The sequence below is a fragment of the Nymphalis io genome, chromosome Z, assembly GCF_905147045.1.
Source record: "Nymphalis io chromosome Z, ilAglIoxx1.1, whole genome shotgun sequence".
Lineage (NCBI taxonomy): Eukaryota > Metazoa > Arthropoda > Insecta > Lepidoptera > Nymphalidae > Nymphalis > Nymphalis io.
The window spans coordinates 11,033,323-11,059,447 of record NC_065918.1 but is presented as its reverse complement, the minus strand read 5'-3'; the positions used below and the strand labels follow the sequence as shown (position 1 = coordinate 11,059,447).

General features: G+C 31.0%; 2 protein-coding genes across 12 annotated transcripts in view; one reads left to right on the top strand and one right to left on the bottom strand.

The window, feature by feature from the left end:
- Positions 1-26,125, top strand: part of LOC126780773 (amyloid beta A4 precursor protein-binding family B member 1-interacting protein) — a 273,890-nt gene that overhangs the window by 123,759 nt on the left and 124,006 nt on the right. The gene's annotated exons all lie outside the window — the stretch shown is intronic.
- LOC126780768 (eukaryotic translation initiation factor 4 gamma 3-like) lies at positions 20-26,125 on the bottom strand. 11 transcript variants are annotated; one of them, XM_050505448.1, is made up of 30 exons: positions 25,588-26,125; positions 22,468-22,517; positions 21,824-21,978; positions 20,795-20,907; positions 18,547-18,678; positions 16,763-16,786; positions 16,307-16,368; positions 15,833-15,997; positions 15,043-15,105; positions 14,281-14,363; positions 13,324-14,083; positions 10,094-10,483; positions 9,689-10,021; positions 9,429-9,559; positions 9,188-9,338; positions 8,918-9,102; positions 8,611-8,814; positions 8,364-8,504; positions 8,193-8,277; positions 6,877-7,226; positions 6,605-6,781; positions 6,334-6,493; positions 5,992-6,069; positions 4,258-4,546; positions 3,996-4,182; positions 3,741-3,917; positions 3,445-3,603; positions 2,794-3,025; positions 2,613-2,714; positions 20-1,537 (listed from the first exon to the last, which is right to left on the bottom strand). In XM_050505448.1, exons 1-30 carry the CDS (start codon positions 25,641-25,643, stop codon positions 1,458-1,460), a joined length of 5,274 nt encoding a protein of 1,757 aa, XP_050361405.1. In that variant the 5' UTR covers positions 25,644-26,125; the 3' UTR covers positions 20-1,457. The 11 variants fall into 11 exon arrangements, with proteins under 11 accessions (XP_050361405.1, XP_050361406.1, XP_050361404.1 ...); XM_050505449.1 differs by having other exon boundaries at positions 22,492-22,517; XM_050505447.1 differs by lacking the exons at positions 22,468-22,517; positions 25,588-26,125 and adding an exon at positions 22,768-23,248 and having other exon boundaries at positions 13,324-13,575; positions 13,921-14,083.

Sequence of the window (26,125 nt, the reverse complement as noted above, 5' to 3'; positions counted from 1 at the left end):
TTCTTTTAAATTTTAATAGTTAAGGAATATCCGAATTTCGCAATCATGAAATTATTATGTAACGGATACGGAAATCTATTTTTTTTTTTTTTTTACATTTAATTTACTTTATCAGTTCAAAATTAGCTGTCTATATCTATATAAATGAAAACGAGTGATATACAATACGTTAAATATAATATAATCTGTCAACATCTCTCATTGAACTCATTGTTTGTTTGTCCGCGCAGTATCGCTTGCTAGCCATTGCTAGTTAGCTACGCGCCGACGCGGAGGTCGCGTCAAGCAGCGCGCCATATTAGCCCCGTAAATAGTCCTAATTTAAAATATGTATATAAATTTATCTATCGCAATCTTTATTATTATTATATGTATATATAATATATCGGCGTGGATTGCTATTAAATTTATTATCTTATTGTGAATGTGAATCTAATGAACTTGGTACACCGGCCAAGCCGAGTTCCTGTGATCGTCGATTAAGTTTTATCAATAAATTCATAATTTTATCTATATATCAAAATAAATTACAACTTAAATATTTAGTTTTTAGTACAACATAACGTGTAATATGTTGCGCAGTGCGACGATTTTTATAAAGGATAATGAGCACAAATGTACAGCTCCTGCCCATAAAACACCATACTTAAGAACTCCATGTAAAACAACACTATCAATTATTACTTTACAGTCGCATGTATAAAAACGTTATAGTGAATATATATTTGTACCAATCTATTTGCATATAGATGAAATATTTTAATGACAAACTGCTAGCGGACGCGAGCAATGGGAGGTGAATTGCTGGTTTGGCGACAGCTTCGCTTTCGTCCTATGCTCAATATCTTGAACCAGTGAAGAGATGTTGATCATGTGTCAAATAGAAATGGGCACACACGGCGGTTACTTCACATTGAAGTATTATTGCTCTTAAAATATTGAGGGAAACAAATGTTCACCGTAGGTATTCTACGTTATATCGCCACATCCCTACATATGGTATCCATTTCTATTTGAAAAAGCTATGTTATTTTCAATTTCACTTTATTTATACTTTATAAATAGACCCAAAATTTCCCATAATTTCCGAATCAAGATATTGTTCGACCACTTTACCTCTTCATTTGAAAACATGTATCATAATCGTAAACAAATAACGTTTCAATTCAATCAATTATTTTAACATACCAATCGATAAACGCATTACATCGAAGCAATTAAAATTTAGGTCCTCGATAAATAACTATAGCGTAACAAATATTATACAACTTTTTCTAGCTTCTGTTAATTTAAGCATTAAAATATAATAAAATCTATGAGTGGTAAGGGCGCACGGTAGTCTAGAATATAAAAATATAGAAGACGGAGGATCTGTGGTCGGAGCGGGCGGCGGCGGTGACGACAGCAGCGCGCGCCACGGCAGCTGCGTGTACGGCGCGCGCGGCGTCCGCTGCGCGTCAGTCCTCCCCGCAAGACTCCTCATTGTCCGCCTCCTTGATGTTCGTGAAGAATGAAGTCAGCGCTTTCAGCATCACCGCTAGACACATACAAAATACTTTATTAGCTTTTTATATATTTATACCTCTTTTGTTTTGAAATTGTCTCTTTATAATATACAATGTGTAAGAAAACCGGTGCGGCATATTGCCGGCCGACTAAAATCGGTAAGTCGTCTGAGCCACTTGGACACTAACGCGTAATTTATTTATTTCTTTAACTTTCAATTTTTCAGGCAAACATACAGTTTTCTTACACTTATAAGTAATACATATTTTTTCATAACACAGTCAAGTTTCCACAAATTACTAAAACATAAACGATAATAATAACAGTTTATAAGAGACTAAATAGAAAGAAAAAATAAATAAAACAAAAACACAATAAGTGTGATGGGACATTGCTCTAAGCCCTACCACGACCTTGCAATAAGTTACTTTATTTATTTTATTACTTTTTCATTCGGTGCGTGACACGTGCATTCACTTAGTATCGCGCGTTAACTTACTGCCGAGTGGTCGTTTCGTAGCTGTGGTTGTGTTTCTCGAGATGTCGTATTCTAATGTGTCTGGGTAAGAGTTACTAATGTCTAAATTAAATGACAACAATGTGCTACGACGTGTCCATGCCAACTAAGTGCAACAGTGCCAGACCTGTATAGCTGTTGGTGGAAAACACATGGAACAACATCAAACACAGCCATCGCATTGGCGTCCTTATCGAATGTTTTGACACACGATCACAACTCGGAAACATCAAAAGAAGCTCTTTTCAGAGCTGCATAAAATTTTGTTTCTTACTACTGTAACCAAATGATTTACAATAGTTGATCGCTACCTACCGAGCGCTGTCGCCTGCGTCTGTTTTACCATGTGATTTTCTTAATTTAATAAAATTAAATTTTAGTTTTATTCTATCTATTATATTTATATAATATTATTAGGGTTATATTTACTTAGTATTTTAAAAATAATTACATAAATAGAACCAAATCACGATACCCAAAAACCACTTAACGGATCGGACATGGTCTTTTTTACACACTGTTTAATAAATGTTTTAAATGTGTAACATTTAGTGTTTGTTTTCATTTAAAAGTATTAAATATATAATACCTTTGCCTTCAGGTTCCTTTTCAGACACTTCCCATGCAATAAAACCTTCCACGGATATAATGTATTGTTCATGCAAATATTGGAATATTTCTAATGTTAACCCTGAAACATAGATAACTATATTAAGTATGAGGTTCTACTAAATATATACAAGCAGTATTGTCAATACCAAAAGGCCTACCTTGCGGGTGCTCCAACCTATGTATTAGCTGCTGAATACCGAAGAGGCAGCTAGCCTCCCTCTGTTCACGCGAATCGCCAAATTCACTAATGAGTGAAGCATATTTGTTCATGCGTTCATGGCTAAAGTGCGGCACGTCGCGTCCTTCTGTGCCGTACAAAGCGTACTCACAGATAGCTTGCGTAAGTGCACGCATAAACCAATTTTCGTTAGATGCAGCGCCCAGGTTATCCTTATAAAGCACAAAAAACAAAGTAAATAAATATAATAAAAAAATAATACTGTACGTGATATTTACAAATAGCCATAAAGTGAGAATGTTTTATTTTTTGCTGTAAACAATGAAATCTTTTTGAATGATACATTTAAAAGTTAGATATCTTACCTCTCATGAATGCATAATTTAACCTTCATATAAGATAAAACTAGTTTTTCAGATTGTTTCATTGAATAAGAAAAATAATTCTTTACCTTAGAGACATTGTGAATGTCTTGATAATTCAAAATATAAACAATATTTTGAATGAAAAACTATTTAAGACACAAAGTTTTTGTATACATAAAAAATTTTCAATTAAATCATATTGATTATTATTTCAATAATACAATAATCACTATGCTACCGTACATCAAATCTTAAAAATACATTACCTGCACCCATCCTCGTATGCAGTCGCAATGTTCGTCGGTGATCATGAGTTGTAATAGTTTGCTTTGAGTTTCACTTGGCGTTAGAATTTTTTTAGTTTCTTCACTAGGTTTGCCTCCTTCCAAGAATTCAAATTTGTTATCTTCAATCCATTTTGGAACCTTAAATATATTTTTTATTGTTTATTATGACAACAAAGATTTAAGTATTTGTTTATAATTTATACTGATGATTAAAAAAATATTGATTAAAGGATCTTTAATTATTATTTTTTTACTTATATTTCTTTGTAGTTTACCTGTTCCTCGGGCATCCATTGCTTTAATTCTAATCCGGACTCCTGCCATTTTGTTTTTACAAAAGAAGGTCCCATGCTCTCTTTTAAGTCTCTAATTACAGTTTTTAAGAACATATGGCCTTGATTCGACATAATAATATTTTCACATAATCTAAATAACTGTACAAATGTGATATGCTACAAGGAAAAAGATAAAATAATTAAAATTTATAATTTTTGACTATTTTAAGATTGTATAAAAATCGTTATACTTACCCTCTTTTCAATATTCGGCGCAATAAACTTTCCTAAATATTCATACAATACAGGGATATCGATGTATAAATCGGGTGCAAATTCCAGAATTTCGTTGATACCCGCTAGGAAATTCTCCGCAGATATTATTCCAGTTGATACAAGTTGAAACAGACTGTTTGCAATCGAATGTACATCCTTTGCTGCCCTGTTAATTAAAAAAATTAATAGTATGAAAAAAACTTATGGACATATAGAAAGGTGTAATGAATGTTAAATTTACCTCTCCAAGGCAATATTAAGGATTTCAGTGACCACAGCGGCGTGATACTGTGGCTGGAAAGTCTGTTTGATTTCAGTAAAGAATTCATCATCATTAGGATTGACCAGCTTATCCATGATGAGTATTTTAATAAATTTCTTCTTAGCATCGGGCAGTGGCTCTTGTGGTGCAGGCACAGTAGGTACAGTTTCAGGAGCAGTCGCCACCACCGGCGCGCTTGGAGCACTTCTGCTGCTAGAGTTAGAACGAGTGACGCCAACTGAGCCCGAACGGCTGCCACTGCCACTATCTATACATTCAGAAAACGTATTTAAAGCAGATATTGATAAATTTTTAAAGCAGCAATATACACTTCTCATTTTTATAAAAAAAATGTATTAGTTGTTTCTTATATACATATATGAACGCTTCTTTTTTATAGTAAAGCTTGGCGGACGAGCTTATGTGCTACATGATGGTAAGTGGTCATCAACGCCCATAGACATTGGCATTGTAAGAAATGTTAATCATCGTTTACATCGCCAATGCACCACCAACCTTGGGAACGAAGATGTTATGTCTCTTGTGCCTGTTGTTACACTGGCTCACTTACCCTTTAAACCGGAACACAACAATAACAAGTACTGGTGTTTTGCGGTAGAATATCTGATGAGTGGGTGGTACCTACCCAGACCTGCTTGCACAAAGCCACCAGTAAATTATATAATATTTATATTAATACAAAAAAATGTAAATAAAAACTTCTACAATGCTATGAGGCGGTTAGTTAACATCCACATAACATTATTCATAGACTCAACTCTGAAGTGTTAGCACAGTAATTATAAGTTTGTATAGTAATAGTGCAGAATTCCGGAACCATTTTTACCATTTATTACTCCAGCTAATTTTCATTCGGACAGAGAACTCTCTAATCTATTTTGTAATATTTTTGTCCTACAGTTAGTAATAAGAAAAATGGTCTTGTGATATTAACAATTTCTGAGCGTAGGAGCGTGATAAATTCATCACGAAATTTGTAGGACAACATGGCTTTTTTAAATTATATAAATGTTATCTAATCGTAATCATTTTTGATGACCTCATTATAGATACATGTTGGAAGAAGGGGTGGACTCTTTGATTAAATCATACATTTTATAGGATAAATATATATTTCTATGATAATAATAATTTTCTTAAGATTCAATAAAAAAAAGGCAGTATAAATTTTTGATAATCATCAAATCGAAATATTTTATCCCTGCTACCTGATAGCTACCACAATAAGAATTTTTGTAAGAGAAGTCAGGTTTCTTATCAAAATTAAGGTACTCACGGAAAATTAGCTTGATAGTAATAAATGGTAAATATGATCTCAGGATCCTGGACTATAATTATAGGTTTAATATGAAATTACTAAAAAAATTCTAAATTTAAATCTTTATAAATATCATACATTTATATGAATGAAAAACAAATAACAGCTAAAAATAAATGTAAATTTTCCCATAACGCTGCTCCAATGCGGGTTGGTTGGTGAATTCCTCGCAATGTTTTCCTTCACCGCCAAGCATGAGATGTATGTACTAATAAATTAAGTACATATATGAAAATTCAGCGATGATTATATTATGATAGGCCAGCCTTGAAGACGCTATCGTTGGTTTAAATTTACAAATTCGAAACATATCTATATCAGTTCTTTAGATTTAAATGAGTACAAGAAAGAAATAATATTTATTATGCACTTACTAAAGTCACCTCTGGAATTAAATGTCGATCTTTCAATAGATTTCGAATGATGGTAGCCTGCAGACAAGTCCTTGCTTGCTAAAAATTTCGATGATATTATAAAAGTTTTCAAATGATTAATTTAGAAAAGAGATAAAGTAATCAGATTCTTAAGTAGAAATATATGTCAAAAATGTAAATTAAAGTAACAAAAAAAAATTTGTCTGAATTCACTAACTTTTCTGAAGCACATTTTAACATATGTCTTTTTACTTTTTCCAAGATCTATATTTGAGATGAATTTCATGTTATCTTATTTAAAATTTTAAAAAAATCAGTGTATAATTAGTTATTATTACTTACTTCTAAGAGAACTGGGGTCGGCCTGTACATTTTCAAGTGCACTATACATGTTTTTCGTTAGACTTATCATCAAATTACTATTACTTTGAGCAGGAGTTTTTGTTCCTGAACCATGGTTCCAGCCAGAATTTTGTGGAGCTAATTTAATATTGTTAAGGTTCTGAAATAGTTCATAACATAACAATTGTTAGAAATGAAAACTCTTGAACTACATAACTAATATGCAAGTGTGACAATAAAAATTTAACAATATTATTTATATTAGCTTTACCTTTTGTGCCACAGTCTTAAGTTTAGAGGTATCTACAGTGTAATTAGTAGGTCGTGTGGGCTTCCATTGGTTATCCATAAATGAGTTGGAGGTCTGACGTCTATCTCCGCCTCGCTTCCCACGACCTCCATCTTCGCGCCGAAAACCACCGCCACCCATTGAAGGTGCATTCATAAGCTAATAATATTATAAGAAATTGAGAAATGGTAGTTTATATTAAAAATTATAATATATTTAATTTATAAATTATGTAACTTCTTTTTTATTTTTACCTCAATATGCCTTTGTTGTTGTTCTGCTTCCTTTTGAATTTGATCCATCATCTTAGGTTGTGAGTCAACTACATTCTTCGCAACCCATTTACGCCTTCTTAGCTCAATGACATCTTGAAGCATAAAGCGTACTCTGCTACTGATTTTGTTTGATTTACGATCAACAATGTCCTGCATTTTCTTGAAAACACTTTCCAGTTGCTCTTTGACTTCACTTTCTACTTGTTCACCTATTGTGGTAAGCAGCTTACAAAGGCACTCTAATTTCTCTTCTTCAAGCTTCTCAATTAGATATGTCATACAGTAAACCATAATTTTCGCTGTCAACATCTTTAGTTTGTAGAGCTCACCTGAAATGTAATTTGATATTATATAAGGGATAAGATAGCTCAAATGAGCATATACACATAAATCGTAGCAAGGCATCAATGGAAGCTTTTATCCTCATAATTTGTTTTTAATATTTTAATACAGATGTTATTTACCTAATAAAATTATTTCGCAATAAGCAGGATATCTTTATTTTATTAGTAATTATTTTTTTTAATATTTGGCCAATAAAAATAATATTTTTTATCGTTGATTTGTAAAAAATGTAATATTCATTGATTATGAAGACAAAACTATCATAAGATTATATTTACGTTTAACAGACACATAAACATATTAATAATAATTATAATAATGATTAAATAATTGATTATTAGAATGGACAAAAAATCATTTGCAGAAAACATATAATTCGCCAATTAACGGACTCGTCAGGCATACAAGCTGTAGCAGGAAGTGACAAATAAAATTATTAACACATTTTACAAATAATGCGGGAATAATGCGTCATAATAACCCGCGACGTCAGAAAATAAGTAGCTTAATAAATTGCAGTTAATTTTTGTCAAAAGGTAATACCAGCATTAAAGGTTTATTTGTTATACGCTCGCGTGATATAGGTCAGTTGACCCGTCGTATCAGATAAGACAGTGTGGCCTACTGTGTACGGTGCATGCGTGAAATTCGCAATGCACTTTCAAATCAAATAATTTCAACAAACTGAAGTGTTTATTTTAATTATCTTATTTTATGTGATCTTATAAATGGATAATAAACAAAAAATATGCCTATTGCCAATAATATAAAAATAAAAAAAAACATTTAAAATGATTGAAAAAATAAGTGTTCAAAATAGGTTCTATAGTTTCAGTGAAGTATAAACATCTAGGGGTTTAGAAAAGAGAAATTAAAAAAAAATCGCATAGCACAGTTATACATACTTTAGTACTGCACAAGGATAATATATTAAACTTGAAGTAAATTACCTATAAATCTGACATTTCCCACAGATCTCATTCTGACACGCCTATTCTCTTCTTCGAGTAGTAGGTGAAGCTCCTTTTTCTTAGCCTAATAAATAAAAACAATTATATTTTGCTTTGTTGGTAATATAATACACATGTATTAAGTATGACCAGGCTATAAAAATAACTCACAGAATCGGTACACTCAGCAAGTTCTTTTTCTAATTTTAAAACATTCTCATCCACCTTGTTAGTAATAAATTGATTCTGACATTTGCTTATAATTAAAGCACGGAAATTGACGCATTGGTCAGGAGCATTATCAGCTGGCACCTGTAAATAACAAATTATAAAAATGATTTTGTCAAATATCAGAGGACCAAGTCCCTATATAATTACATTGCAAAACATAAAATACAACGTGGTAAAACTTTAATACCTTCAGCATAGACAGTTTACTGCACATAGCAGCATAAGCTTCTGAAAAATTAGGCTCATCAATAGCTTTTTCAAAAACTAAGTCAATCACACCCTCTAACCGAGCCTGTGTGTTGATCTCCAATGTCTTTACTTTATCAAGCAATGTGTCAAATTTCTGAGGAGTCAGTTTGTTTAGTATACCACGGAACTTCTTGTACAAGTCCTAAAAATAAATAATCATATAGCATTATTACCACTTTCAATTCAACAGAATGATACAAAAGTAGTTTAGTCTACTTATTTTCATGTTAAAACCAAACAAGTACCTGAGTTTTAAATTCCTCCTCAGTAAGGTTATCCTTCTTAAATCGAGTGGGCCTCCAGGCATCCTTAGTCTGGTTAAGTTTAACTTCTTCTCTCAATGACAGTGAGACATGTATGACTGGTTTATGAGAGCTGCTACCACTTGAAGATGGAGTTAGTTTCACACTACCTTTACCTGCTTGGAATGCTTTATTAAAAATGTAATTTGATTGTTAATTGTAAGCTATTTTTTTTGTTAATTTATACTTAAAAATGCAAATAAAAAGACATACCACTTTGAGGCATAATTCTGCCATCTTTCTTAGGTTCCCTGGGAGCATTAGTTCTGGACCCAACACCAGCATTTTTCAAGAAATTAGGGAAAATTGTATCATTCATAGGTCTCGATATAGGATTAAATGTCACTGTTTCTTGAATAGGGGACTAAAAACAAATTAACGTCAAAATATATTAAAAATTTAATTATTTAAAAAAAATATAAAATAATTATCAAGAATTTAGCTATTTTCATACCCTCATAACATTCAAAGTCTCCAATAATGGGACATTTGGTTTATTCTTTGAGAGAGGATCATCTTTTATCTGCATCAGCAATCCAATATCATAGTATTTTTTGCCAGACTTGTTCAAGGGAGACCATTGATCTAGATTAAAAAAATATATATGTTTAATCTCAATGTGACCAATAACGTATTATATCTCAAGATACACTTTAAATACAAAAGATTTAGGTATATGTATATATATAAAATTATTAAAAAGTAATGACACACCTTCAGAGTACTTATATTTAGGTACAAACACAGTAGGTTCTGATGCTTCTGAAGATATAGGCTTTTCTGTATCAGTAGAATTTTCTTCTTTTTCTTCTTTAGACAAGCATTTTTCCTGCTCTGTACTAACTTTATCAGTCTCATCTTTACCATTTTCATATGATTCAGTTTTATTCGTATTAACTTCATTACTCGCCATTTTAGTAGATTTCTTATTATTATTTTTAGAATTTTTTATTGCTTTTTCATTTTTGTTAACTTCATCTATTACCGTCTCAACCTTATTAACTTCACTTGGGTTTCCATTTGCCGTATCTGGATCTAAAATGATGGCTAAATTATTCACATTTTATAAAAAAATATAACAAATATTTATAAAACACTTTTAAATTACTAGTCACAAACCTGTTGCGTTATTGTTGAGATTAATATCTTTCATTTTAGATTCAGGATGATTGCGTGCAACACTTGCTATGCTTTGAGTTAGTTTAACCTGAGCTTGAATTGCAATTGATTCTTCTTTTTTAACTGAGGTTTCTTGGGGTAATGGTTGCTCTTTAGCAACTTTTTCAATACTAGCTGATAAAAGTTCTGTGGCAGTGGGTGAAGTTTTGACAGGGAATGTTGGTTCTCTGTTTATCACAACCTCAGTATTGATGTCTATGTTAGATAATTCAGTCTCATTTGTTACTGATAACGGTTTCGCTGCTTTTGTAGTTTCTTTTATAAGATTTTGAGTTATTTGACTAGTTGAAGGATTGATAGCGTCCAGTAAACTATCAACTGAACTAATCTCTGAAAATATATTCACCAATATAATTATTGCTTGCCAGAAACAAAACATATGAAAGTATAAAAATAATTGCAAAAGGTAAGCTAAAACATTTAAATGTAAAATTCTATTCAATCTATTGTGTCAGGGTCACCCTTTTGCAACACAATATGGAATAAGAAATACACATCAAGTACTGAATGAATTTAAATAACATGAATGAACATTTATGCAAAATTAAATGTCCTAGTGACAACAATATTCTTTTGAAATATAATTATCAGTATTATCGATGCAAAAAATATTGCATTAGGCACATAGCACAACTTCAATATTCAACTAAAAATGGTATTTTTAATAATACTTTCACTTTCAAATTTTGGTTGACTTCTTTTTTACGAGGTTATTCACTATACACTTTATTTTAACCCTACATAAGCATTATATGTACTGTACTATTCTAGATGCATAAGACATCAACATGCTGCCAGAGGTATAACTATGGCTATGTATGCATATGCATACTCCAAGTCATACGAAAGTTATTTGCATATCTGTAAGAAGGTAATGTCGACAATAATGTACAAATCGAATTAAACGTCCCGATACATTTATCGGGACGTTTTATTTTATCGGGAGTTAGATAACAGATTCTAAATTATTTTTAGTATCGCAAAATACGAGTTGACTTTATACTGCAAAATGGCAGAATTTGACCACATACCGTAATGTCGTATGCAAGATTGCGAATAAATGTAAACTACTATATAAGTGTCAATTAAATAAAAAATCGCTAAAATCACTAAGACACATAACACTTTCCGTTGATTTTTAATGTTGCCTATCACTTTTGTGAACCAAGTTCGAAGTCTATAAATAGAGACGTGAGGTATTTCCACGTGGGAGTTCTATCTTGCACAGTACCTGAGAATATTAGACTAAATAAATTGTGGCACAGATATCTTGATTATATCACAGTTTGCAAATCCATTTATTCTAAAAAAACTCCCGAAGACCCAGTTTCATATGGTAACGCAACAATATGGTAAAAGAAAGTCGATTTAAAAGGTCACTCAAGGATCTAAAATGAATTTAGCACTCGTTTCACTTCATTCACTTTTCTTATTTTTTAACTTAGATAAAAAAAAGTATTAATAAAACGTTAAATTGAATTCATTAAATTGTAAAAAAGGTTGAGAGGAATAAAGTTAAAAATATTTAATACGCAGCCATGCTCAAAGTGACTGTGAAGTAAAAGCCGCCATGTTGGATCGTTCCATGCGGACAGGCGACCTAGAGCAACTAGTGTTGTGCGCAGGTACAAAATCGGTTCATTATTTTACAGCATTGTAACGATTTTTTGTCATTATATGATTAAATTTATTTAAAAAATCAATACTTTTATTCGTTACATTTGTATAATACGGTTGCAATACAAATACAATAATAATGCAAAAAAATAGTATTAATATTTTATAACATTATTGTTATCGTTACTAATGAAAACAGGTAAACAATCTGTAAATATTTATGAAAGTCAATTTAAAAGTAATAAATAAAATTTTAAATATCGTAATATTATAATTAAAACGTTAAATATATTGAAAATATTTTTTTTCAACTTCTTTTATTTTTAAAAAGTAAGTTTTAAAATTTCATGGCATAACATTTTATGTTAACTGTAAATCTGAAACATGATTGTCTATGTGTTACCATACCTCAAAATTACTAAAAGGGAACAAGTAAGTAAGAAATATATTAAAAACCGCAAGTCATTAATTTTAAGTTTTTATTTAAGTTAAAAACAAAATAAATTCGTATGCGATGTTTGGTACTTTCCGAACGTAAAATATATGAAATGCGGTTTAAATGTGCTATGTACGTTGTGATAATTAAAATGTACAGCGGAGTTCTAGTTCTTTATCTATGTTTGTAGTCCAGTGTTTTATACATAATACTATTAAAATTATTTTATACTAGGATTTCGGATCGGAATGTTATTGTTTGCAAACAAATAATTGCGATGTATATTCTATTTTTGTTTGTCATATCAATCGATATATCGATATTAAATATCGAACAAATATTATAACCGGTAATTTTTACAGTAAATAACAACATTAGTTTATAACTCGAATTAACGACTATTTCTTATTATCATCTATCTAAAAAGCATTGGTTGATTCAATTATTACGGGATGCATCAATTTTGTTTTTTTTTAAATATAAATAATCCGATCATTTGAACATGATATCGAATTTACTTTGCAACCAATGTAGGCATTTTTAACATGACATTTCTAATCATTTACTTATCTGATATTTAAAAAAAAACATTGTTTCTGTTTTTTTTTTCGAAAATACATATTATCTAGACCTTTCTTTAAGATAAATAGTTTAAATCACATTTTCAATAAAAACATGCATGTCTGTCTATATTCAAATTAAGACTTTTAATAATAATAATAATATATATAGGATTTTCGTATTCCATACATGATTATGATAGCTCTACATGCAGGTTACGACCTCAGGACACGTGAATTTAAGAATAGTTACACAAATCACGACTTCAATTACATATATATATATATAAATATATATATTTTAAATGATAATATTTTATTCTTTTTTAAACACAAATGTGTTGTATTTTCTGTATTTAGCTAGTTTTAGCTTTCAAATATACCTCGGATGATAAATTTTAGTGATTGATTCTAGAAATCATCATCATCATCAAGAATTTATCATCGGAGTTATATTTTTACTAACAAATCGTGTCTCGGATCCACTATTAGAGAATTTTTTTGTAAAAATACATTTATCCAATTTCAAACAATTTATTTATATAAGCTGTACTTACCGACTGAAGTGGGTCCATTCGGTTTAGGAATTTCCTTTTCTAGAACATCTTTTATTTTCGGAGGAGGAGGCTTGTCTTTGTCTTCTGATTTCACTCTTTCTCTAGATTCTCTTAGTCTTTGTGGCTGCGGCGCAGGCATGGAGATAGCGAGTGAAGAAGAGCTGGACGCGAGAGTAGACGTGGTCGTCGTTGCCGGCGCAGCCGCAGGCAACGCCGCAGTCGCAGGCAACGCCGCAGTCACGGGAACGGGCACTGCCGTCACAACCGTTTGCATAATCATTGCTTGAGGAACTATAGAACTCACACTATCTGATTGCTTTTCTAATTCATCTTGAGGCACAACTGGTTTGCTTTTGTTTTGTTTTTGTTGCTTATTACTCGATAAACTCTTATTATTATCTACTGCTAAAGGTTGAATCATTTCCATATTCTTCTGGATTTGCTTAATATTGATAGGCATTTTAGGCACTACAACAGGACTGTCCGATATAGCTGAAACTACCGGCGTTTCGTTGGATTCTACGATTTCATTTCCTAAGCTTTTATTTTCGTTAACATTTAAAATTTCAGACTTTACTATATTATTATTAATAGTACTTATTGCATTAGTATGAGGTGGATTAGAGCTTGCCGTTGTAACAGGCACTTCGACGTTCTTAGAAACAAAGTTCGATTTACTAGCACTTTCACAAGGCGAAGGTTGATTCGCTGCTTCGTTCACCATCCTCGAAAACTCCTCTGCAAAACTATGAGGTGGCTCCTGTGTAATAATTTTATACGTATGAAAATATTAATACATTTCAATATTTTGTTATAATCATATTACAAATTTTATAGGCTGTTTACAAACAAGGTATAGGAACGCTTTACGCATCTTATACCATAGATATACATAAAATAGATTTTCATGTTATTTTACACTTCGAAATTTAATTTTGTTTTAAATGTAAGGCTTACCAATTGTGGTGTTTGTCGTTCACTGGATTCACCACTCATATATTGACTATCATTGGATTGTATTTCTGAGAATATATCTTGCTCTGCAACAAATTATTAATACTAATTTAATTACCATGCATATATTCAAATCCAAATTGTTGAAAGTATTAACCAAATACCCATATTAAGCACACAAAAGGTTTTGTTTTTAATTTAGAAAAGTAAAGGATATGTTTATAATACTAGCAAATAAAAATTCAAAATCTATTATTCATTTATTGTTACTGTGTGCTTTTGGTGTATCCATTGAATTTTGGTATATATATGGCTATTATATTCAGTTAAAGTAGTCACATCTGGCCTAATCTACGCATTGAACAGACCATTACTAACAAAAATATCATATTAATTTAAAATATACTAAATCCTACTACAAGAAATAGCTGATGTTATGTCCTTTTTGCCTGTAATATATTAAGAAACATAAGTTACATAGAGATTGTAACATGTAGCTCCTCACATTATATATTATGGGAATAACAGCAAAGCTAAACGGTAAGCTAATTATTTTTTATTATTACTGGTAGAATATAGATACTTTTGTAAGTATTCACATACTACTTAACAATTTACATTCGGTTATTATAACTAAATACAATTAACTCGTATTCGTACCGTACCTCCTACCAATCAATTACCAATTTATGTCTTAATTAGCGTAATTATTTAATACGCAATAGAAGGATTCTTCCTTTATTTTATTCCTAATTTTATACTCACTAGTTAAAGGATTAATAATTGGAAGTCTATGGGAAGTACGTTTTGGAGGGACCTGACGAATACCTGAAAATAAAAAAATATATTAGTGTGATATCAAAATGAATAATATTTTACCATAATTAACATTTACGATATAAATAGATAAAATAAAAACGATCTTCAGATTTTCTTAAGCATTAGCTCAACATAAACATTAGATCAACAGATTAATAAAATTAGCAAGATCGCAAAAAAAATGTAATAGTTCTCATGGCCTACAAATACATATAACAAATATACTTTTACAATCTCCTAGTCATTATTACCATCATCATCGACTGATGTTGTTATTAATTACAATAATAATAATGTTAATGTCCTCTAGACCAATTTTGGCCACGGCGGCGAATCTCAAGAGAGATTAGCCAACTACACAGGAGATATTATAGTGCACAAGTATGTGCGCAAACACAGATGCACTCTCTCTTCCCTCACTCTCATAATCCGATGGGTCGGCAATCCGACACGACCGGAAAGAGTTCAGGCGCAGGATCAACGGCTTAACGTGCTTTCCGAGGCACGGGAGTGAAAACACTTCCAACTTCCAGACTCGAGGCTGCTACTTAGAATTTACTGACAGAAAAAAACCCAATAACTTTTTATTGGCCTGCTGGGAATTGAACCCAGGACCTCCAGGTCTGTGGCCTTACATCAAGCCACTAGACCAACGAGGCAGTCATTACAATATATTTCGCTTGGAATCTATTTTGTGGATAAGCACACACTAATGACAATAATAAATTATAATAACCAGGTATGGAAGGGTGTATGTGGGATTGTGGTTGCGAGTGTGGCAGTGAGTTCGACGCCGATGGCGCATTTGGTTGCTGCGGAACCAGCGCAGCTGAATTAGCTCGACCACCACCGCCACCCACACTGCCTGCTGCTAACTGCTGTCCATTTGATGGGTAGTAGTCTGTCAATAATAATAATAATTGAGTAAATTATTTCTTTTATTCTATGTGGCAAGTCCTAGTCGAGTAAAATGCATTTATATCGAATCTCAACTCGTTAATGCGGTAAGTGCTTACTAAGAATATTTATCGTCTTCAATCGATTCAGTATTTACAGTGACATTTCTAAACAAAAATGGACTATTTATTATTCTATCATATATTTGTAAGAAAACATTCAGACACGACTTTTCTCATACAATAAGCAAAACATAAACATATTATCGCGTTTAGATGCGGCTCCTAGTTAATATGACGTATTGACTACTTACATGGCGTAGTAGGACCGGTAGGTGTCGTGTAGCTAATGTACTGTGGCACATATGAGTAAAACCTGAATGACAGAATATTATATTTAAATAAAAACTAATAAAATAAAAAGAGAAATAAATTGGTAGAGTTTGAAAAAATAAAAAAAGGGCTCCGCTTTAGCAATTTTTTTTTATAAGATAATCATTTGTCATTTTATAAGATTAAATACTATGAATTTGGTTAAATTGTTATATGTAATGTGTCCGTAATTCCAATCTCACACTTATTCTTCGCAATACCCCGATCGACTCCAGCATCTTTTAATATAAATAAATACTACTAACAAAAATATTTATTATAACAATCTTTTGTTTAGAAAAATATTATTTCATTTTATTTCTATGTACAAATAAATTAACTGTTTGATACATTTGATATTATAGAAAACTAATTTTAATTAGAATAAATTGCATCACCCATGATCCATATACTGCGACTTGCTGTCATTGGTACCAATATGTAAGCATGTAAGAAAATTATAGTGTGAATTATAATGTTAATTCGAAAAATGACAATAATAATGACAAACTATTTATTTTCGAACAAATATAAATAAGTAATAAAACAGCATAAAATATCACAAGTGAAGAAAAAATAATTGATAAGAAGTAAATAAAACTTAAATTGAGTAAAAACTAGTAAAATGTATAAATAGAGAAATGAAGACTCAAAAATTGAACCCAAAAATATCTTAAATACTCACACATTTAAGAATAAACAATGGTTGTTTGTATGAAATTTTACATTTAATAACACTGTAAAATGCTAATCACTATTTTTTTTTATCGATAACATAAAATCAATATGTTATTATAAAAGAGAAATTTTATGCCAATAAGAATTACTGTCAAAATAACATGACCTTTTTTCACAGATGACACAGAAAGACAGCATTTGTAAGATGAAAATAAAAAAGTTTCTTATCTGTAGTCTGTTTCAATATGAGCTGAAGAAATAACAGTTTCGTTTTAAAAATATATCTTTATAATTTATTTTTTTATATAAAGAAAACAGCTTTATATTTGCAATAAGGCATTATTTGTTGCTGTTCATATTTTGGTAAAATCATAACTAAATAATACATTGATATTTATTAAATGTTGCATGGGGTCAAGATGTATGTAGTGGTTTGTAGGAAAAAATATACAAAATGAATCTTCGAATCAGTGTGGTCATTAGATTCAAGCAAGGGCAGCAGTTATCGGAGCTGTCCTGTTTAGTTCAGGAATGTCGGCTTTACAAATAGTGCAATAGATGTGCTTTGTGATGATGACGACGACACTGCTTTAATAATTCGTGAAACATTGACATATGATTGTTCGAAGAAAATGAACTAGAGGAATAAAAAAAGCAATTCAAAAGCATGTCAATAACACATTGTGCAGTTAATGGCAACAAAATGTATCTTACAGTTTGTTGCGTTTTTTTTTTTACCAAAGCTAGTTTGATGGTTTAATTATAGTTTATAAATGTAGTTTTGTATTTTTTTTTAAGTTTTAAAACACAAAGGCATATTATGTAATAATATTATTAGGTTATAACTTTTTTTAAATATTATTAGTAAATTACTGGCAGGAAGTCAGATGTACAAAAAGTTCTCCTGAAAGTAAGTGGTCACCTTTACTGACTACTACTGTAAGAAGTTAAGAAGTAAAGACTATTCTTTATTTTGCAATATATTGCTAAGTTAAATTATCCTTTGTGTCTGAAAACATACTGGTTTACACACTGAATTAACTGGTACATAGCTAAAAATAAGTAATGAGTCGGTGGCATCTACTCAGACAGAATCTAGTAATTTCCCGCAAATAATTTATAATGTAAATTAGTGATAACTATAACAATCCATTTTAAATTTTCTTATTAATAGATACATATAATACATAGATAACAAACAATAATGAATATATCAATCAACAAAACAATACTATTATAATGTAAATTACCAGAAACTAAATAACAAATTAACTAATGACAGGATTAAGAGTCTGATGTGTGATTGCAGACTTGAAATGAACCTGGCAAACATACTTTTAATCATTTGTTTTGAGGAATTATGAAATAAACAATTATAATATAATTAGACTTCTTAATAGTTAAATAATTACAATCTGCAATGCTAATTATAGGCAGTTTGATAAAATGTAACATTAAGCAGGGCTGGAAATGAATTATCTTGAATAATTGATCAATTAATTACCCGGGTGTGCCCGATCTAGGTTGTTGATACGTCTGAGGGATGCCCATATGAGGTGGGAACATAAGCGTTGGATGGTACATCACTGGACCTGCAGCCGATGCACTCGCACCGCTCATATACGGTTGCTGTTGTCTGTGTACAATGCAAAAAATAATATATAATTAAATAAAAATTGACGTTAGTATTATTGAATATTCAGTTTTAACGACTTAAGGGAAAGACCACTATAATATTATCTCTATAATACAAGGACACTATCCACCAACTGTAACTTTTCACATGCCAGTATAAGTACACGTCATAATCGCATTTGCTGTGGCGCTACTTTAATATTCAAAGCAACCTATGCATTATATAGATTTACCGACTTTTTTCTATCTTTATGCTGTACTTTACATAAGTAATCTAACTATGTATCTATAGTCATAAATTACATTAACATAGTTTATTATATTACTATAACAACGCATACACATATACACGCATATATACAAATGTACACATTCACACATTCTCATCTCTATACTATTACTTTAATTCACAATAGCACTTATTTTACTGTAATTACTAGTTAATTTTTGTGTTTAATATAAGATAAATTTCAACAATTCATGTTTTTCTAGTTTGACTATATTTAATTTTATTTTACTCAATAATATTTATTGTAATAAATAAATTCTGCTTTAGTCATTTTTACATATTGATCATTCCATGTTTTTTCTAATGTAGTACCACCCCTTAGATTGGTGAACACACATGACTGATCACACAGAAGTTGATTTAAATGCCCAAAATGAGGACTCCAAATTGTGAGCTGACTAAATCCTTACTCTATTTTTCTTTATCACTTCACATTTTATTTTAATTATTTTTACTTTTCCATTAAATGATCACCAGACGCTTCTGTATATATTTTATCCGACACATCCAAAAACGCATTATTTGTATATAATATTAAAGGATTTTTCAGCGTAATATATTACCTTCTATTTTATTTTTAAATCCTTTAGTCTCGACAAGAAATTAATTCAGCGTTAAAAATTAAAGGAAATTAGATAGAAGTATGTGAAAACAAAACTTTTATCCCTTTCATATTTCTAACTTCAACAAAACGAGCTTTGATAAAGCTGAATTTTGTTCAAACTGTTATTTGTATCTGTTTAAATATAACTTCTTTTTGTACAAGTTTGTTATACAAGGAAAACACAATATACGTCTCTTTGTTTGCCAATCAGTCAGTTTTATTTCTTAGATTATTTGGGATACCCAAAATCAAAATATTCATTAGTCAAGTACACAAGTAAGTAAGTTATGAGCATGTCTGGTCATTTTATAACATTAAATTGAATGCAAAGTTCGGCCATTTAGATTCAGAGAAGAACTGGCTAGAAAATCCGTAGTTACTCTGTTTGTTAAATTAATTCATAATGAACCATGTATATATAATTAATTAATTATTTGTTTTTTTTTATTTAATTAGTTTTCAATTATTGTATGTAGTGTAAATATAGTATAAACATTATAAATTTAACTTGCACCGCAAGCCTATGCATAAATAATAAGCAATTGAAACGAAGTTATTTAAACATTTCAATAAACTGATATATATACCATAATCATGCTAAGGTTATCAAGTTCTTGCATAAACCCAAAACTCTTAGTTTTAGTATATTTTAATCTCGTTTTTTACGTAAATTACATATTATTCTTTACATTAATTACATATTATTATTTGAGAGCTGTGATGGCTCATTAGTTACAATGCGTAAATCTCTGATGGATCTGAGTTTATTGCACCCCTGAAATGTCATGTGTATGAAGAAAAACATCGTGAGGAAATCAGCATTTGTGTAATTTCACTGAAATTCTACCACACCACCCGCCTTGGAACAGTGTGGTGGGACAAGCTCCAAACTTTCTCCTTGAAGGGAGAAGAGTCCTTAGCCCATTTGTGGGACATTTAATTTTAAAACATTACTTTAGACGGAATTGTTGTTAGCATAATAATTGCTCTATGCAAGAGAAATGATACTGCTAATGAACGATAAGTATTCATAATTGAATTATTTTTGGTTATTTGTGACCAGCTTATTGATATGTGAATCGCAATTTTCCATTCATGCCGTAAAGGAAATTCTGTACATGTCAAACTTTTATCGATATATAACTAAATTTAAACGTAAATTATTAATAATAATTACATTCCACTCAGTATCGTCAGACGTCATAATTATCTCTTTGATTTTACCTGGGGTGTGAAGAAGGCCTGTTCCCGTGTTGAGTAGCTCTGTACTGGAAATTGGGATACTGCGGCCGCGAGGGTGGGGTCTGGTTCTGCGGCGAAACGTAACTCGGTCCCGCCTGAAAAACAAACAAAAATAATTGTGAAACTATAAAATAAAAATTATCAACCAATTACATGTAAAGGTTCACTTTGGCCATTGATTTAATATAAATTTGTTAAAAAAAACCTTACTTTTCATACGTCCAAATTCTAATGTAATATAGAAAACGAAGTAAGTAGAATATTTTAAAAGCAAAAATAATAAGTTATATTATTAAAATAACAATTTAATTATTCTTGAAATTTAACACATCTTAAAAATACTTCTGTTATTGAATTATGTTTTTAGTACGTGTAGAAAAAGTTATGATTGGACCCTATGTTTGTAAGCATTTGCATCCAATGTCAAAACATGATAAATTTCAAAACTTTCCTAAGATTTTATTAGCGCTATTATTTTTATCATAGTACGTTTGTATCAACTAACAAAAACTCCTTTAACAAATATTATTCTTCCAGACAGACCCCCGTCAGCACTCATTGTGTAAATGAAATATAATATAATAAAAATATAATATAAATGCTTAGTTAGAAAACTATATGAATGATAGACAAAGACTGATAGGCGAATAATTTTTAAACAATTATTGGATCGATGTATAAAATACTTAAATATTTTTTATACTAACATAATGACACTAAAATAATTAAGACACTAAACAAGTTTATTTGATCATGTGACAGACACTATATAATATATTATTTACTCATCTTTGCCTCTTATGCCACAGAAGGAACTTCACTTTTATTACTATGATATCGTAAATATAATCATTCTCGATCAAATCCATGGAATTATCCCGTTATCTATTAGACCTCTACTCAGGCTAGTTTAGGTATTTTAGTCGAATTTGCGTGTATGAATTACGTAGTAGATATAAAAAAAACACTTTAATCACTCACTCATAATATAAATATATTTTTTATAATTACCATAGTTGTTTTAGATATATCCTGCTGAGGCGCCGGCGGCGCAGAAGGCTGAGGAGCTGGCTGACCGCGCATGCTTTGAGCAGGGCTTTGACCACCCGTCGCACCCGACATGTATGCACTGCTAGCTGCCCCCGAAGGATGGTAACATTCCGGTCCTGCAAACAAAACTAATGTGTTATTCACAATAAAGAATAATTTACGAAAATAATTTGCTAATTATCCTCATTACGATAAAAACAAACAATTTGTTAATCGTTTCAAGAGAACAATATACGGAGGAATTAGTATATCATATATTAAGTGATAGCTTTGCGATGATGTGCGTGTACATTATCTACACAAAAGTTGTAAAACGAGCCTGATATAAATGGCACCGTTAAAGCTTTCTTAAACGAGGAAATGTGTCCTCTATATTGCAGGAGGCGAACATTGTAACAGTTAGAAAGCAATAGTTCCCTATAAAAAGTCGACACTAAAAGGTGAATCTGGTTTAGCTCGAGTTGACATTCTTATTTCCCTTTAAGAATGTTTATTTATTCTTACAAAAGTTTAGAACGTTACAAATTGTTTTTTATTGTATTGAAGATATTGTGCAAAATTATCTTAAACATATAAATTAAAGTAGAAAAAAATGAATACTCCACCTATACGATGCAAATTCAACTCACTGTGTGGTGTTGACGCCCGAGGATAACTGAAATGTGCTAAGAAAATTTACTGTAAAACAATTGTGGTACGCGATCAATCGTTAATTCATGGTGCATTACCCATATCGCTACGAACATAATATTTCTACATACATACTTATAATATCACCTATAAGTTTAGGTCTTATCGCTGCAGTTAAAATAACACATATGAAACAATTCTTAGGGGTTAAGAAACTGTAAAAAAACGTCCGCATACCACGAGTGAACACAGATTGACACAGGCGAGCGACTTACTAGTTTGCGCCAAGAGTCTGTAGTGGTGCGAAGGCAACATGCAGTTGGAATTAGAGTAGCGCGTATTCTGCTCGTGCTTGAGAGTGGCCGGAGTTTGCTGCTGCATCAACAGCGACATACTGCTCAGTGACGGGATATTGAGTTGGCTGCCTGGGCCGCCGTGATTAGTGTGGCTTACAAGATTGTTATGGTTTGCATGGTTGGCATGGTTCAGGTGGCTAACATGGTGGCCAACCGCTTGAGTCGAAGAGCTATGCTGCATGCCTAGCGATGTTTGTAAACGATGTGTCAGATCGAGCGCGTTTTGCTGCCCTGCATGAATCCCGCATCCGTGCGATACCGTGCCTAGAGAACCATTACCACCTCTTAAAGCCACCATCTTAATTTCATGATATAAATTCTTCAGAAATTGTATTAGCCAAATGTTGAACCATTCCCAGAATAAAGCAGTTACCAATACCGACATATGACGACTTCTACATTATCATATTTTCGTCGTAGTACAAATATACAAATATTTATTGCTTCACGTTAACATCTTAAATATAATGGGCAAATAACCAGCGCCGACGTGCGGCAATAAGCACCGCAAAAATGTAAAAAAATATTATTCCAATATAAAAATCTATTCTATATACTTGTTTCGGTTTTGAATAGTGCGAATATAAGGCATATCGTTAAAAATATTGCAGTCCGCATTCACAATTTAAATAGTAATTTAATGCAGCATAGAGAAAATCGATAAGGAAACGGCGCGGTACATCGCTCCCCGCACTCGCTAAAATTATTGCCACCACAACACTTTCACGTTGATACAACTGATTATCACTAATTTATACACACTGTATGCCTATACATTTGTTAAAAACTAAATTTTATTAATACTATAAGCTAGAACTGCAAAATAGACTACTTCATGTACAGCACGCTTAACATTCCATTTCGTTTCGTTATATGCGCGGAGGGTTGAGAGCGCACGAAAGAGATAGATGTATGTCGTAGTTTGTCGTTGCGATTTCGGGGCGTTCTTTCAACCGATAGCCACCCCTGTTCAAGTAAATCGTAAAAATACTAACGAAGAAATGTATGACTTTGATATACATTACCGCATGTTATACACTCGTTTTTCTATAGAGATAGTTTGGACGCGAGTAATTTGTGAATATCGTACGAGCGATTATGTGCCACGGAAAATCACAAAGGGTTGATTGTACGTTTCGAAAATTTGCAACTATTTGCCAAAATGTAATTTTGAAAAAAATATTATTATGTAAATTTTAGCATTATCACATGTGGAATATAAAAAATATGAAGTAGTCCTGAAGAAATGTTTGGGTATATTTAATTAATGATGTAATGCCTCTGAAACTAGTAACTATGTTAAATCAATCATATATACAACAATATAACGGTTTTCAGCAAACAAATTTATCAGCCGCTGATTTTATAAATTGAATTCATATATATTTCTAAAAAAATATTTAGTCATAAAATTATGTTTGAAAATTTTACACAATTTTGGTAAAAAATATTTTTGTACAACTTGACTTGAGGTTTCCAATGTTTAATAAATAAACAAATGAAAAAAATTAAAATAGAAACAAGAATATTATAAGAAAAAATCTTACCTGAGGCCATGTAATGATGACGAAGATTCATGTACTAGTAACTGTTTACGTTTAATGTTATGTTAATTATAAATATTAAAAAGCATAGCATAAGTTTCAACTTTTAAGTTTGTTTTTTAAAATTATAATATAGAATAAAATTATTATTATAATTGTTATTTATATATAAAAATAATTTATATATTGTTTAATTTATAATTTATACACAATGTTGTTTGAATGAAATGAATGATTTTTTTGGATGCCTAAATTGTTCATTAATATAATCAAATAATTTAATACATTATTAATAGAATTTACATAGAAGTTAGTAGCATGTAAGTTTATAATCATTTGTATATCTACAGCTTTACTTATAAACATTGCTTAGCAGGAGATTAGTTAAACACTGATTTCTCCCATTCTGTCATTATTGTTTAAAATTCAAAAGTAGAAGACACAGCATTGTTCGGCTCATCACCTGTTAACCAAAGTTTATAAATAAGCAACATGTTTAGAAATACAGCAACATTAAATAGGTTTCTTATATAAAATAAAAATTGCTCAAAATTCAACTAAACACTAAAGTGTAATGTGAACTAAATATATTATATTCGCATGTTCAATGATAAAATCAATATTCGCTTTAGCTAAAATAAATACATTTTGTAACTATCATTTCTGTTTTCATGATAGTCTTTAAGTAATTTATTATTATTTCATCAATCTCTTTCTTAACTTAAAAGAAAATTCAAATCAGAATGTTTAATAATAATAATAAATTACTTTGTTTGCACAATTTATCAACTACTCAGGGTAGATGTTGTTTTGAGCATATCGGCAAATAATAAGACAGCAATTTAAATTTATTGTTAAAGATGTACACAAACAACACATAGCCTGCCTAACCATGCATAAAACATTTACTACTTTCTCTAATAAAAGACTGCTGTTTTTAAAAATATTAAAATTTCTAATAACTTACTTATCTTCTATGTTACACAAATGTTTGTATCTTAAATAATGTAATTTATATACTATGTTCGTAGCGTAAATACGTTTATAACTCTAGACTTCGTAAATACTGAAATACATACAAAACTGAAAAACACTCAGTCAGTCATTCGCAAATGCGGCACGACCAGATGCTGAAGTGGCTTTTATTACGTAAATATTTTTTAAAAGAAATATAAACAAAGAAATAAAAGGATACGATCCGGGGCCGCGCTGACTCGCCGCCAGCGGCACCTGATTGCCGTTGCCACTCATATTCTTGGCAGCATAGGTCTCGCAACACGTACACCACTCGAGGTGGCACGTTAAATAGCCCTAACCGATTGTAGGACACATCCGGCAATACGTAAAGTTAAACCGACGTCAGTTTGACAACTAGCACGAGATCAATTTAAACCCCTTAAAAACAACGTTTCTAGCAAAAACATTGTACACCACATGCAAAGTCACAATATATGTTTGCAGAAGAAATGTATAGCATCACTAGAAAAGAGAGCCAGTCACTAAACAAACGACAGTACAAAATGGCGGATGTTAACCAATAAACAAACGGAATTGTCACTGTTACACATGGAAATGCTATTTTATAACACTTAATTTCGTCTTTATTGCTTTTAAACTGCTATAATTAGTTATAATAAAAAAATGTAAAAATATATTTGCAACAACAATATTAGAATAAAATTTTTAAATCTTTAAAACTGTCATTCGATCGTTCACGTCTACTACTCACGTCA